We start from the raw sequence: 12883 nt of genomic DNA on the forward strand, positions 1-12883 counted from the left end.
AAGTTAAATTCTTGGTGACAGAGACGCTCGCCTGTGACTTATTTTAGTTGGTAGAATTTATAACTCTCTTTGGTCACAGTGTTTTTCTGTTACTTAGGACTGATGGTATGAACTTCACTAAACTAATTTAATGCTTTCCTTTGAAAATTTTAATCCATTTTCCCTTATAAGTTGTTTGCTGAACAAAATATAGTAAAAATAAAGAAAGGATAGAGTTGGGCTAATGTGCTGTCCAAAGTTTTTGAGCAACCAGTGGAGAACAGAGCTGTTGTCGTTCAAGACGTGTGTGGAACCCTTGGCACTGAAGAAGGTTCTGTATTAAAAAATGTTGGACTTGTCTGAATAGATAATATCTGCAACCTTCTGTGCCAGGGAGCATTACTGTTTTGAGTCAATGACGACTTTCTGTCAGAGCCTAATGAGAGAATTGTCTTGAGGCACCAAGCCATACAAACTTGAAGAGACAAGCCAGCCGTGGTTGAACAAGTGGCCCTCAACAATGTGTTCCTTTGAGCTTCTAAGCCTTGCCTTGTACTTGTGCATAAAGGGCCCAGGAGATTCACCAGCCCAGAGAGACTGTTCTTCATCACTGGATGCTCAGGTCTGAGTGGAGAAGTACATCGTGGAAAAAACAAAGCAGAAAACCCCAGGGAAACACTGCGTGGTGGCTACTTCCTTCTCCAGAAAAGTTCCTTTATATTACCCTTTATATTACTTCTTTTTTAAATACACTAATCTTCAGCTTCTTTGTAAAGATTTTCAAGACAGTGGTAAGTAAGCAAGTGATTTCTCAAGCCTTTTTATACTTTATCAAAATATACACAGTAGGTAGAGATCACAGTTTATGATTTGTTTTTTTTTTTTAGTTGTGTCAGGGGTTTTTTTGAGACTAGGAAAGCATAGTTAAAAGGCAGTTGCAGTATACATTGTATGTGATTAGTGTCTTCAGAGTAGTGTAATAGATGGTCTGTTGTCAGAACACTTTATTGATAACTTAAATGCCTCTTGTGTTGTTTTTTTAACCAAGCTGGGAGTTCTTTGGCTGAGTTCTCTCTTAGGAGCTGAATGGGCTTGATGTGGTCTTTGGACAGTGTATTTGATTCTCTGTGTACTATTCTGAAATGATCCATGTGTCCATGGTGTTTTGTCTTTTCCCCTTTGAATTTCTAATATCCCAAAAGAATAAGACACAAAGCATTTCCCTGCAATTAATATCTTGCTGGTCTGAATGTCTCTAACATAGTTTTTCAACCCATCTGGTCATAATCCTCAGAAAAGTCCCTGTGTCATGCAGAAATACTGCTGTCTTTCCCCTAGTCATTCTGCTGTGGTATTCTTAATGATTAAAAAATAATCAACAAAGTTAATTTACTTGGTCGATTTATGTTTTATTACATTTCCAGTAGAATACATAGCACATAAGTCTTCTCAAAGTACACTTGAAATAGCCATAAATGGCAGCTGAAAATCTCTCCAAAGTAGTACAGTGTTTGCAGTCTACAGGAGGATTTGTCACGTAAGCACGGCTACTGTTTTGCAGTCCTTCTAATTGATCATTGGGAAGACAGAAGCATCTAAGCAGCAAAATGATAGAAAAAATGTGCCTTTTTTCCTGTTGTAAGAAATGTTTTATTTAGAAAGGAAACCAATGCACCTATTAAAAATTAGCCTAAATAAGCATACAGGTCTTGATGCTGCACAGATTTGTGTCAGTTCTGCAGCTTCTGTCAACATCAGCTGGACAGAATTAGACCTCTGTGGGTTTTTTTCTGACGTGAGTGGAAAGAGTTTCTGTATCTGTTTTGTTTCAGAGGTTTTTACACCATCATTGAGGTAATGATAAATCTTGATACACCTGCCATAGTGGCACTGTCCTTTGTCGATTGACCTTTATCGCAACAGCCATGAAAGAGGAAAGGGATGGAGTGCAAGGGATTCAGGGGAAGGAATAGGTGAACATGGTGTGAGACCACCAAAAGGCATTTGAAAGGAGAAGAACATTGGTTACATAAGTGTATATGTTGTGCTCTTGATTTACAAAGAAAATAGATTAAAAAAATCAAGTATGTAAAAATAATCCTATAGCTAAGCCTTTGCAGAAAGGTTGACTTCCCTCACGTGGCTCTCTGAGACAGCAGAAAGGAGCCCGCTCTGACCCAAAAGCTCTCTCTGGTAACTCAGCTAAAAAGACCTATCCTACAAGCTTTGGAGTCATGCCTGTTTGGATTAAGTTCATGCAATTTTTGGATATGGCCTGGCTCATCTCCTGCTGCCTCTCTGCACAGAGTAAGTTTGGACCTCTCTGCAGAGTACAGGTTGTGACTTCTGAGTTGTATCGGGATGTCCAGGAGATTGGGCACTGCTGCACTGGCCGCAGTGAAGCACCAGAGATGGGATTTCCCCTACCAGATCTGCATTGGAGTTACTTGCCCTGGTTCTCAGCCTTTGGTGGGAAGAAAGGCACTCATCCTAAAGGTGAATCTCCTAGGTCTCCTGCTTTCCACTGGGTGAACAGAGTGCCTAGGGTGACTAGCTCTGATGTGGATCTCCAGTTTTAGATGAAATGGATATTCCTGAGGTTTGCTGACTACCTTGCCTGCAGAGTGGCAAGAGTGCTGATTCAGGAGGGCATTTAATCATGTGCCAGTCCTTGAGAGAAAGACATTTAAAAATAAAGGTGGGGGGGAGAGGAAAGTTTAGGTATGGTAACTACAAGCAGAATGTTTCCTGGTAGTCCATTAAAATGTGAAGTACCAGACAAATATTTTCCTGTAGGAGATAAAAACCTTTCACTTGGCTGTTGAGTTTCAAATCCCTATTTCACCCATGATTTGAAAAGCTACATATTTTTAAAATCTGCTAATTCTATGTGTATATTCTTGCACGTGCACATGTACAACACGCACATTCTTGTCCCTGCAGTGTATATCTCGCCTGTTGCTGCTGACCAGTGTGTGCTCATGAAGTAGATGTGCCAAGCCTGTGAATTCAGGGGCTGTAGATGCAAAGTGCTTTTGTGTGTGTGTGTGTATAATGTTTGTCTGTAGACAACAGGTTATATATGTTTATGTCAAGGGACCAGTTAAGAGACCGGCTTCCTGCTGTAGGAAACACAGAACGGGGCTGCATGTAGCTGGAACAAAAGCAGCTCCCAGCCTGGAGAGCTTGTCTTTTCAATAGATGAGGCAGATGTGGTTTTGGGGAAAGGAATAATGCAGGAGCAAGGTGGTCAGGGTGTCAGGTCGGACATGTCGCACCAGCGCTGTGGCTTTAGTCATAAAAAATCTGTTCAAAATGTGCAAAATGATTTGGAGTGTGTAGGAGGTTACCAAGGAGAGATTGATCAGAGGGGAAAAAAATCACAAAAAGGGTACATTTTAATTTTGTCTAAACCAAAAAAGATTATTTTTGTTCGTTCTGATTGTGATTCAGGATAGAAGAATCTATGCAGACTTGGGAAAACTTATACAGCAATTCGGTAAGGAAAATCTGTAGTCTCTCCTTAAGTTGCATGAAGCCAAAAAAACCTGACCTTTGTCTGTGGGTGTCAGGACTCAAATATTCAGGAGAAAGAGCAGAAGACAATAACTTGAAAATAGCTGGGAGGGACCTCAGGTGCTCTCTTCGTGCATCTTTGTTATCTGGAGGCTTGTGCTGCAGATGTCAGTGTCCAGGGACAAAGTTACTGTCCCTAGTCAGTCCGGCTGCTGAGTTGGTTACAACCCTTGAGTTGCTTGTGTAGTCATGCCTCAAGCCAGTCCTGGCAAAATGATGCAGGTTATGGAAAAACAACCATTAAAAAAGCAATTAAGCTAACCCAGGCATCTTGACTGAACTAGATACGGGAGCAATTACGACGCTGGCAGATTGGGTAGGAGGAGGCAATCCTGGCTTGGCCTCAGCCAGCACAGGACCTGTGTTGTCATCCTGGCTGTGCAGCTCCGCTGGTAGGCAAACACCTCTCAGGCTATACAAGAGGAAAACATATCAGTAGGTTTGTTCGCAGGCAAAAGCAAACCCTAAATAAGAGTTTCATGGACTCTCTCAGGTCCTTCTGGAGCAGTGTTCAGTGATACGCAGACCTCTGAGACCCTGTAGTTAGAGTTATGGCGCAACGTATCTCTGTGCCGCCCCGAGCTGGCTGTAGCTGCTCAGGATGAGCTGTGTGCATGCGTCGTGCAGGGACGTCAGTCAGGAGGGGGATTTTTGGAGCAGCATGCTGGCTGCTGTGTTGGGAGGCAGTGTGAACACATGGTTGGAGAGGCTTGGCAGAACTGCGGTATCCTGAATCGCAGTATGAAGAGGTAAAGGAAGAGGCAGGGAGCGGTCTTACCTTTTTAGCAGGATCTAAACCTCTTTCCCTGACCCCAGACATGCAAGCAAAGGAGGTGATTGCTTTGTTGCTGAGATCTGGAGGTTGTGTCAACAATACAGCATTGGGGTTTTCCTGCCTTGGGTGCTATAGGCAGGAGGTCATGAGAGAGCTCTGCACCTTCAGCCATGGGTAAGTGGGCTGGAGCTAACACAAGGTGGGATCCTGGAGTAAGAGAAGCGGTTGTTAAATGTAGCAAGTGTGGGTTTGTTCTGCCAAGTCGCTGCTTGAGCAGAGAACAAAGGTAGGTGGTGGCATGAAGTCCTCACACCCTCTCTAAGCCGAGGCAGGACTGGTGTTTAGGTGCTAAGGTACTCCCATGCTCAGCATCCCAGAGAGCTGTTTTATCTAGAGGGAGAGCTGCTGATGGGTGGAATGGGTAGGTTATGTTAACTCGGTAAAAGAAGACAGAAATAAAGGTTATTCTGGTGTGTAACTAACCCCGGAGATTCAGTTACCAAGCATAACATTTTTGTGAGGAAAAGATAACAAAGACTTTGTTTGGCTTAGAGGTAAGGCAAAGCAATCTACCGATTTTTGGTAGTTGTGTTTGTTTCTTACAGAAACCTTCTTAGTGACGTTTGTGACAGATACGGCCAGTGTGTGGCTCTACATCAACGTGGTCCTATTCCTAAGCAATGCTGATTCTGCCCAGCTGTGGCTGCAACCTTCATTGCAGATCTCAAAGCTCTCTCTGGTTTTGTTCCCAGTGAACAATTTAAAAACCTGAGGCACACAGAGGTGAAACATTTCAGTTACAGATGTATATGATACCTGCCTCAATAGCGTTAATGCATCAGTAGCCAGCCATCACCCTCCTGCAGCCTGCCGCAGTCGTGTCCCTGGCTCCCCTACCTGATTCCTTGCCGCACTGGAGCTCTTAATTTTCTTTTGCAAGATTTGCAGAGGGCTAAATCTGGGCCCAGAAGTGTTATTTTTAGAGTCTTGAAAGTAGGCTAATGTACAAAAAAAGATTTTTCTGACAGTTTAATGAACCATTTTTGGATTGGGGGGGTGGGGGGAGAATGGCAGTAAGACGCAGGGGCTTTTCATGTCATCTCCTTAGTCATATAAGGGGCAGAAGGTCCATCTATGGTGTTAGTGTCCTCCCAGAGCTCCATGTGCATGGTTCCATCCCATTCTTCCCCCTGATCTGTTTCCAAAACTCCTCTTTCCTTACCCACCCACTTTTCCTCCCTCCTCCCAGCCCCATCCTTTAGTGCTGCCCCAGATGTCTTCTCCTGCGCCTGCTGCCGGCATCGTCAGCTGCACACAGATTGCATTTCCCCAAATCAATTTTAAGGAGCCGTTGATGTAGGTGGATTTCAGGAAAATGCCTACTGTTCATTTCTCGGTTTCTGCCAGGATGGGTTTCAAGTGTTCACGTTCCAGCTAGGAGGCTCATTCAAGGTCTAGAGCTGGGCAGATGCTGCAAAGACCGACACAGCAGACAGGTGTTTGTCCTGGGCTTTCTGACCATGTCTGTCTCAGCCCCTTGGGAAGCGTGACTGTTATCCTGGGGTGATGTGCTTGTGCTGACTTTGAAATCATCACGAAGGCAGTCGGTGCTGTGTTACCTGAGGTAGGTCGTGTGGCTGAGGTCATTTGGGGATGGGGAAAATGACAGTTTAGTCCTCAACTCTGTACAAAAAAAAGAAAGGGAAAAAAGGGGGGGAGGGGGAGGCAATGGGGCAGAAGCTGTTGACCTTGAAGTGCTGTGCTTCCAGGAGGCCATCCATCCACTGCCCTGTGTTGAAGTGAGTGCAGGTTTGGATTGCTAATTCTTTCCTCTGACCCCGGGGACTCCACATTTCAGAGAGTGCGAGTGAGCAGATGGATTTTATTAGACTTAGAAGAGCCAGTTTTTAAACGGAAAAAGCTTTCAGCCTTGTCTTTAGCAGAATGGTGTTGACATGGAGGTCTTTGTCTTTTGTACTGCTTGCCTCTTCCCTCCTTCTCTCCCGCACGTGCAGTACCTGAGCACTGCCCACCTAGTGATCATGGCAGCTGTTTGTCATACCAAATGTTTTCTATGTATCTCATTTCATATTTGTTTTGGCTTAAGATACAGCCCAGTCCTCCAAATGTTTACCGCTGGACATGCTCCCGCTGACATCTACAGGAGAGCAGCAAGTCCAGCTGTTGACCAAAGTGATCCTAGCAGCAGCTGCTGCCATTTGGGGTACAGACCTTCTCAAAGAAGTTGTGATCATGTCCTGAACGCAGAGTGTATTTTTACTAATGTCCTTCCAAGATAAAAGGCCACAAAGCTGACCACCACTTATGGACTAATTAGCCAGAATCCTCCGTCTCATTTGGCATAATCCAGATGTTATCCTGCTAATTTCAAGGCTGTTACTCAAGCGCAAAAATCGACACACAGGAGTTGAGAGCGGGTCTACATCACAGGCTTTTGTCAGGGAGGCCGTCAGTCAGGGCTTTGATGGGATGTGTGATCTTCAGCCAACACAGCTGTGCTGACGAGAAGTCCTCAGCATAGACTTCTGCTAGTTATACCAGCAAAACCTTGTTTTTACTGGTGTTGCTGACGTGGGGGAGGAGAAGCTTTCCCGCAAGTTCAGTGCTGCCAGTGTGAGCTCTGTCAATGGTGACCTCCCTTTACCCATCCTGTAGACCCTGGTCCGGCTGCTGTGGCAGCCTCCCTGGTAAGAGCTGGCCTAAGCGGGTGCAGTTGTGACATTCCTGTTAGGCAGCCGGACTGTGCTTGCTTTTTTTTTTTTAAAAAGAGTCTTTTGAATGCATTTTCTAAAATGTACATCTTGTTCTCAAGAAGGCTTTGATCTTGTTAATCTTTTCATCTATACAGCAATCTCTTGTGAGCAAATGCTGGAACGCGCTTTTGTTGTGGCATGGGGTTTCTTTGGGTTTTGTTTTCTTTTTTTTGCATAGTTTAGAGAATTTTTTCTTCCCTGAGGCTCTCCCTCTGGCTTGATCCTACATGAAAGTTGACCACAGACGTGTCAGGTTCTAGAGTGCCACTTTAGGCCATGTCTTTGAATTTTCTTTGCAGGGATTTCCTGATATCAAATTAAAACAATTCTTTCTCTTTGCTCGCATTAAGGTAAAGAAAGCATTTTGGGCAACTGCACATTCAGTTGTGAGCAGACGTGAGCTCTCCCTGCCTGTCTCCACCACATGGGATGCACGCCAACTTTAAACCCGAAGTCTTGTGGTTGCTACAGCATGAGGCAGAGTCTGGACTAACTTACCTGCTCTCTGTCCGTGTTACTAGGTCAAACAACTGGTGTGCTGCTGTGGTTGTGGCCATTTGGCTGGTTCGAGGCATGGGCAATATGAGTTAATCCATCTACATTTGGCCACATAGACTTAGCCTTAATCATGGTCACTTACTTATGCTCTTCTCCCCTAGCTCTTACCATAGGTTTAGATTTCAGTTTATGCTTTCATAGTTACAGCCGTGCTTTCCTAAAATGTCCATCTGCTTGTGATGGCAGCTGTTCTTGTGAAAACCCTTGTGTAAATGCAATTGTGCCTGTGAAAAGTAATGCCCTGTGGTATAACTTTATCCCGAGGAAAAGTGGAGGAGGGGTCATTTGGCAGCCAAAAAAAATTGAAACTGTACCTCCTATACATGCCTATCAAAATATAACCTTTGTAACAAGTCACTACTGCTGAGCCAAATCAGGATCTTTGCAGTTGTTGGACCCTCATTGAAGACAGTGGTGTGACAAGGTGTCCCTTTTAACTTTCCTCAGTGTAAACTAGAAATCACTCTACTTAATAGTTTATAGTATCATGGTAACTGAAGTTGGTCACTTCAGCCGGGAAAGGAACCGATCCCTTTGGTTCTGTGTATAACTGTGTGGACAGAGTGTTTGGCTCGTGATGATGGGTTGGGGAGGAGAAGGTTGGAGCATGAAAGGCAGCCACCTGGGAAGCGTGCTGCCAAAACACAGAGCCTGCTTCGAGCAGCTTCTCCATTGCAGACACCCTTGCTTAAACACTTGTGCGTGGCCCAATGGTATGCTCAAGGACTGCATGGAGGTCTTTCACATGCTTTGTGTTGACCTTTCAGAGGCTGAGACACTAGGCAGTACCTCAAGATCTTTGAATATTTGTTGTCCTTGATATTGTTGACCTGTTGCAGGTAAGTGTAAACTTCTTGTTTGTGAAAATATAATGAATTTCTTTTTCTACCTCTATCTTTTGCCTAGGTCCTGAGGGAGACTAATAAATTGGCTGAAATGGAAGAGCCACCTTTGCTACCAGGAGAAACCATTAAAGACATGGGTATGTGAAGCGGAAATTCTTATTGTTTGCTGACCAAATAGAATATCGATAGAGCAAAATATCTTGGTGGTCATTGACCAACAACAGCAAATTGCTGATGTTTTGAGAACCACGATCAGGTTGTTTCATTAATCAAGTTATTGCACATCACAGGAGCTAAGATAACTGTATGTCTCCTCTTAGCATGGAGCAAATATAAGGCAATTCAACGTATCTTAGCATGAGTGATGAGGTAGGTTGTACAGCTCTGCATTTGCTGCCTCCTGAGAGGACATGGATTGACTCTCTCAAGTTGTGCTTGCCACAAGGTAACTTCTTAGGTTGACACAGCACAGTTGTGTGTCCAATGTCTGTCATAGACTGCAGGAGGGGATATAGTGTTGTTGCAGAGAACTTGCTGTGATATGGGGATGGGGCTTTTTTTTTTTTTTTTTTTTTTTTTTTCCCCATCCAGACATTCTGGCATGCATCAAGTTGGCTGATGCACTCCAGTCTGAAAGTTTGAGTAAGCCTCTTGATCAATTTCCTGTGAAAGATTTTGCATTCACTAGTTTAAGATGTTGCCTTCCTCTTAAAATTATATGGAAGAGTGCAACTTCAGTCCTAAGAATAGAAAACCCAAAAACCAAAACTGAAAATACCTCACCAAAAAAACCCACCCAACAACAACAAAAAACAAAACCAAGAAAAAAATCCCCACCTCAGTGCTCAATCCTTTTCTCTACTCCTTTCCGAAGGACTCTGAACCATGCACTGCAGACTGACATCTAACTCACTCCACAGACACAGTTAGCTCTGACAGCAAGACTACATTTTGAAGGGTTCCTGGGGAATGGTTTAAGAGATCAGAGTTACCAGTGTTTTATCTGTTGGCAAATGATGTGATGAGCCACGTAAGTCTGTAAGACTGGGTGGCTTTTGGAGTAGGCCAGACAGCAGCTGCCTGGTCCAGCAAGAACTTAAAGGTAGCAAAAAGGAAATTTTTGTTATTCATCAGCAATAATTATTTCCTGTTAAAAGTGTGAAGAAAGGCAAATGTAATTCTCTTTGGATTTTACAGGGAAGGGAAGAAAAATTATTTCAGCCGACCCAATAACCTAGGGTAAGATTGGCCCTACAAAAGACAAGAATTCCATAAGCAGGGGAATTAGTAAATCCTGGTTTCCAGTATCTTCCTCCCATATGTATTCTCTTATATCTGCCAAAGACTGAGCTTATTAGACTTTCCCTTGGTAGTAGCACTAGTACAACCTCTCTATTATACCTGGCATCCGTTCTCGCAAACAGTGAAGCATTTTAATGCCTTGGAGATCCCTGTTTATCAGATAGAGACTGCTGAAACCATACGACAGTGGTAGGGTTAAGGTCAGACAAGCCATGTGTGTAGGTACATGTGTACATGTGCAGTGTGATTAAGTAAAAGTGTTTCCTTAGGAAACCAAGCTAATAAAATGCAAATGTGAAAGGTGATGTGGCTTACAAGCTGGCAAGGCCAGTGTTTGAGATCATGCCTGGGATTCCTTACCTGGAAAACATTTTTCTAGCACCTTTCCTTTTTACCCAGAAATCCTGTTCCTTTTCAGATGTAAATGTACACTTCTCTTATTAGTAGATTTTGGGGTTTTTTTGTTTTTTTTTTTTTTTAAAACATTTTGAAATTACATTTTGAATAATGGGAACTCCAGTGGAAAAACCAGGCAGGCTGCCCTCACCCTTATTATGCTTCGTCAGTCTGCTTTCAAACCTCTGTCAAACTAGTCTTTGAAAAGAAGTGATTAATAATCAGCCAATAATGAAACACTTGGTTTAATTAGAACTGGCTAGAAGCATTTTATGTTTAATTGTCCTTCCAACAAATGCATGTACATTAAAATAAATAAACAAATAATGAAATTGCTAGCGCATATATATATATTTTTTATTTTATTTATTTTTAACCAAAATTTCTGTGCTACATATTTTGCTCTGAATTAGTCACTCCTGATTTTTTAAGGATCCTTCTCCATATCCAGATCTTGAGAGTCAATGGAGACTATGCAGAAGCAGAACTGACGTGAGGATGATTTAGTTATATGAGTTGCCTCCCTCCCTCTTCCTCCCTTCCTCCAGGCTAAATCTCATGGTATAAAGACAGAAGAAATTCAGGTCCCTATCCTGACACCCTGGTAGCCTCATGCCTCTTGTGCGTAGTGGCTGTCACCTGGTGGGGAGGCGAGCTGTCCTCCTGGCTTCACACAGCCCTTGCAAAATGGATCCCATAGGGTTTGGAGGCTTGAGGTTATTAAGATGGGTCAGGGGTTCTTTCATGGGTCTGGCAGCTGTGGCCAGTGGGTCTCCTTCTGAAAGGATCTCTGTGTGTTTGGGGGGGGTGTCATTACTTGTTGGTGATAGCGTAAACTATTGCCACGGCACAGCCAGCCAACTGCTTCAATGGCAGAAGATGTGATGGATCACTGCTAGGTGGCGGGGAGGGGAGGGAATGACTTAAATGTTGGCATTTTTAATTGATGTAAAACAGAAGGGCAGTTAGGGGAGGTGTTTGCTGTGGAAAACCAGCAGCACCTCTTGCCTTTTGCTGGAACAAGTGAGAAACTTTTGTGGCCTTTTAAGAAGGGGACTGTTTTGAGTCACCGTCACTCAGGCTCAAAAATAATTGAATTGTTGCAGAGTAACTTGATCGCTGACTTCAGTCTTAAAATCACCGGCAGTTGGGTGCTATACATATTCCTGGCTGCTGGAAATTGCTGTACCTCCACTGGCTTTTAGCATGAAGGCCTTCATCCCAGGGCTGACTCTGTGTGCAAGGGTGTGTAGGACCCAAGCATCCTAAAAGCCCACATGTAGGACAACTGCCTTCTTTTGTCCTTGGTGGCACAAACCGGCTTACTGGCAATCCTTAGCTTTTATGCAGATTGTTGGCAGCCTCAAATGTATGCATCCAGGCAGGAATCATTTTCTCTTTTCATGCATGGTGTGCTCAGCTACTGGCAATGCATTGCTCAGTAAGAGTAAACAGTTTGCAGCCGATTACTGGCTTTTTTACAGGGGTGGCAGTTCTGTGCAAATGTAGGATTCTAGGTGATGGTATTTGCCTAGAGTTCAATTTATACCTGCAAAGCATTTGACACTGTCCTGCACGACATCCTTGTCTCTAAAGTGGAGAGACATGGATTTGACAGATGGACCACTTGGTGGATAAGGAATTGGCTGGATGGTCACACTCAAAGAGTGTCACACTCAAAGAGCAGCCAATGGCTCGATTTCTAAGTGGAGACCAGTGACGAGTGGAGTTCCTCAGGGGCTGGTATTGGGACTGGCACTGTTTAACATCTTTGTTGGTGACATGGACAGTGGGATTGAGTGCACCCTCAGCAAGTTTGCCAATGACGCCAAGCTGAGTGGTGCCGTTGACATCCTGGAGGGAAGGGATGCCATCCAGAGGGACCTGGACAGGCTTGAGAGGTGGGCCTGTGCGAACCCCATGAAGTTCAACAAGGCCGAGTGCAAGGTCCTGCACATGGGTCGGGGCAATCCCAAGCACAAATACAGGCTGAGTGGAGAATGGATTGAGAGTAGCCCTGAGGAGAAGGACTTGGGGGTGTTGGTTGATGAGAAGCTCAACATGACTCAGCATTTGTGTGCTTGCAGCCCAGAAAGCCAACCATATCCTGGGCTGCATCCAAAGAAGCGTGGCCAGCAGGTTGAGGGAGGTGATTCTGCCCCTCCACTCCGCTCTTGTGAGACCCCACCTGGACTACTGCGTCCAGCTCTGGGGCCCCCAACATAAGAAGGACATGGACTTGTTGGAGCGAGTCCAGAGCAGGGCCGTGAAGATGATCAGGGGGCTGGAGCACCTCTCCTGTGAAGACAGGCTGAGAGAGTTGGGGTTGTTTAGCCTGGAGAAGAGAAGGCTGCGGGGAGACCTTATAGCAGCCTTCCAGTACCTGAAGGGGGGCCTCCAAGAAAGCTGGAGAGGGACTTTTTGCAAGGGCCTGTAGTGATAGAACAAGGGGTAATGGCTTTAAACTGAAAGAGGGTAGATTTAGATTAGATATAAGGAAGAAATTCTTCACTATGAGGGTTGTGAGGCACTGGAACAGGTTGCCCAGAGAAGTTGTGGATGCCCCATCCCTGGAAGTGGATGGGGCTTTGAGCAACCTGCTCTAGTGGAAGGTGTCCCTGCCCATGGCAGGGGGGTTGGCACTAGATGATCATCACTAGATGATGTCCCTTCCCACC

The 12883-nt window shown here is 44.5% G+C and overlaps 1 protein-coding gene across 2 annotated transcripts in view; it reads left to right on the forward strand.

Moving 5' to 3' along the window:
* MTMR2 (myotubularin related protein 2) overlaps nt 1–12883 on the forward strand; it is a 65421-nt gene that overhangs the window by 30124 nt on the left and 22414 nt on the right. For both annotated transcript variants that reach the window (XM_075491064.1, XM_075491063.1), the window contains one exon: nt 8569–8644. In XM_075491064.1, coding sequence (XP_075347179.1) covers nt 8599–8644 — 46 coding nt within the window. In that variant the 5' untranslated portion in view covers nt 8569–8598. The remainder of the gene's footprint in view (nt 1–8568; nt 8645–12883) is intronic.

The sequence above is a fragment of the Mycteria americana genome, chromosome 1 (assembly GCF_035582795.1).
Source record: "Mycteria americana isolate JAX WOST 10 ecotype Jacksonville Zoo and Gardens chromosome 1, USCA_MyAme_1.0, whole genome shotgun sequence".
NCBI classification, from domain to species: domain Eukaryota; kingdom Metazoa; phylum Chordata; class Aves; order Ciconiiformes; family Ciconiidae; genus Mycteria; species Mycteria americana.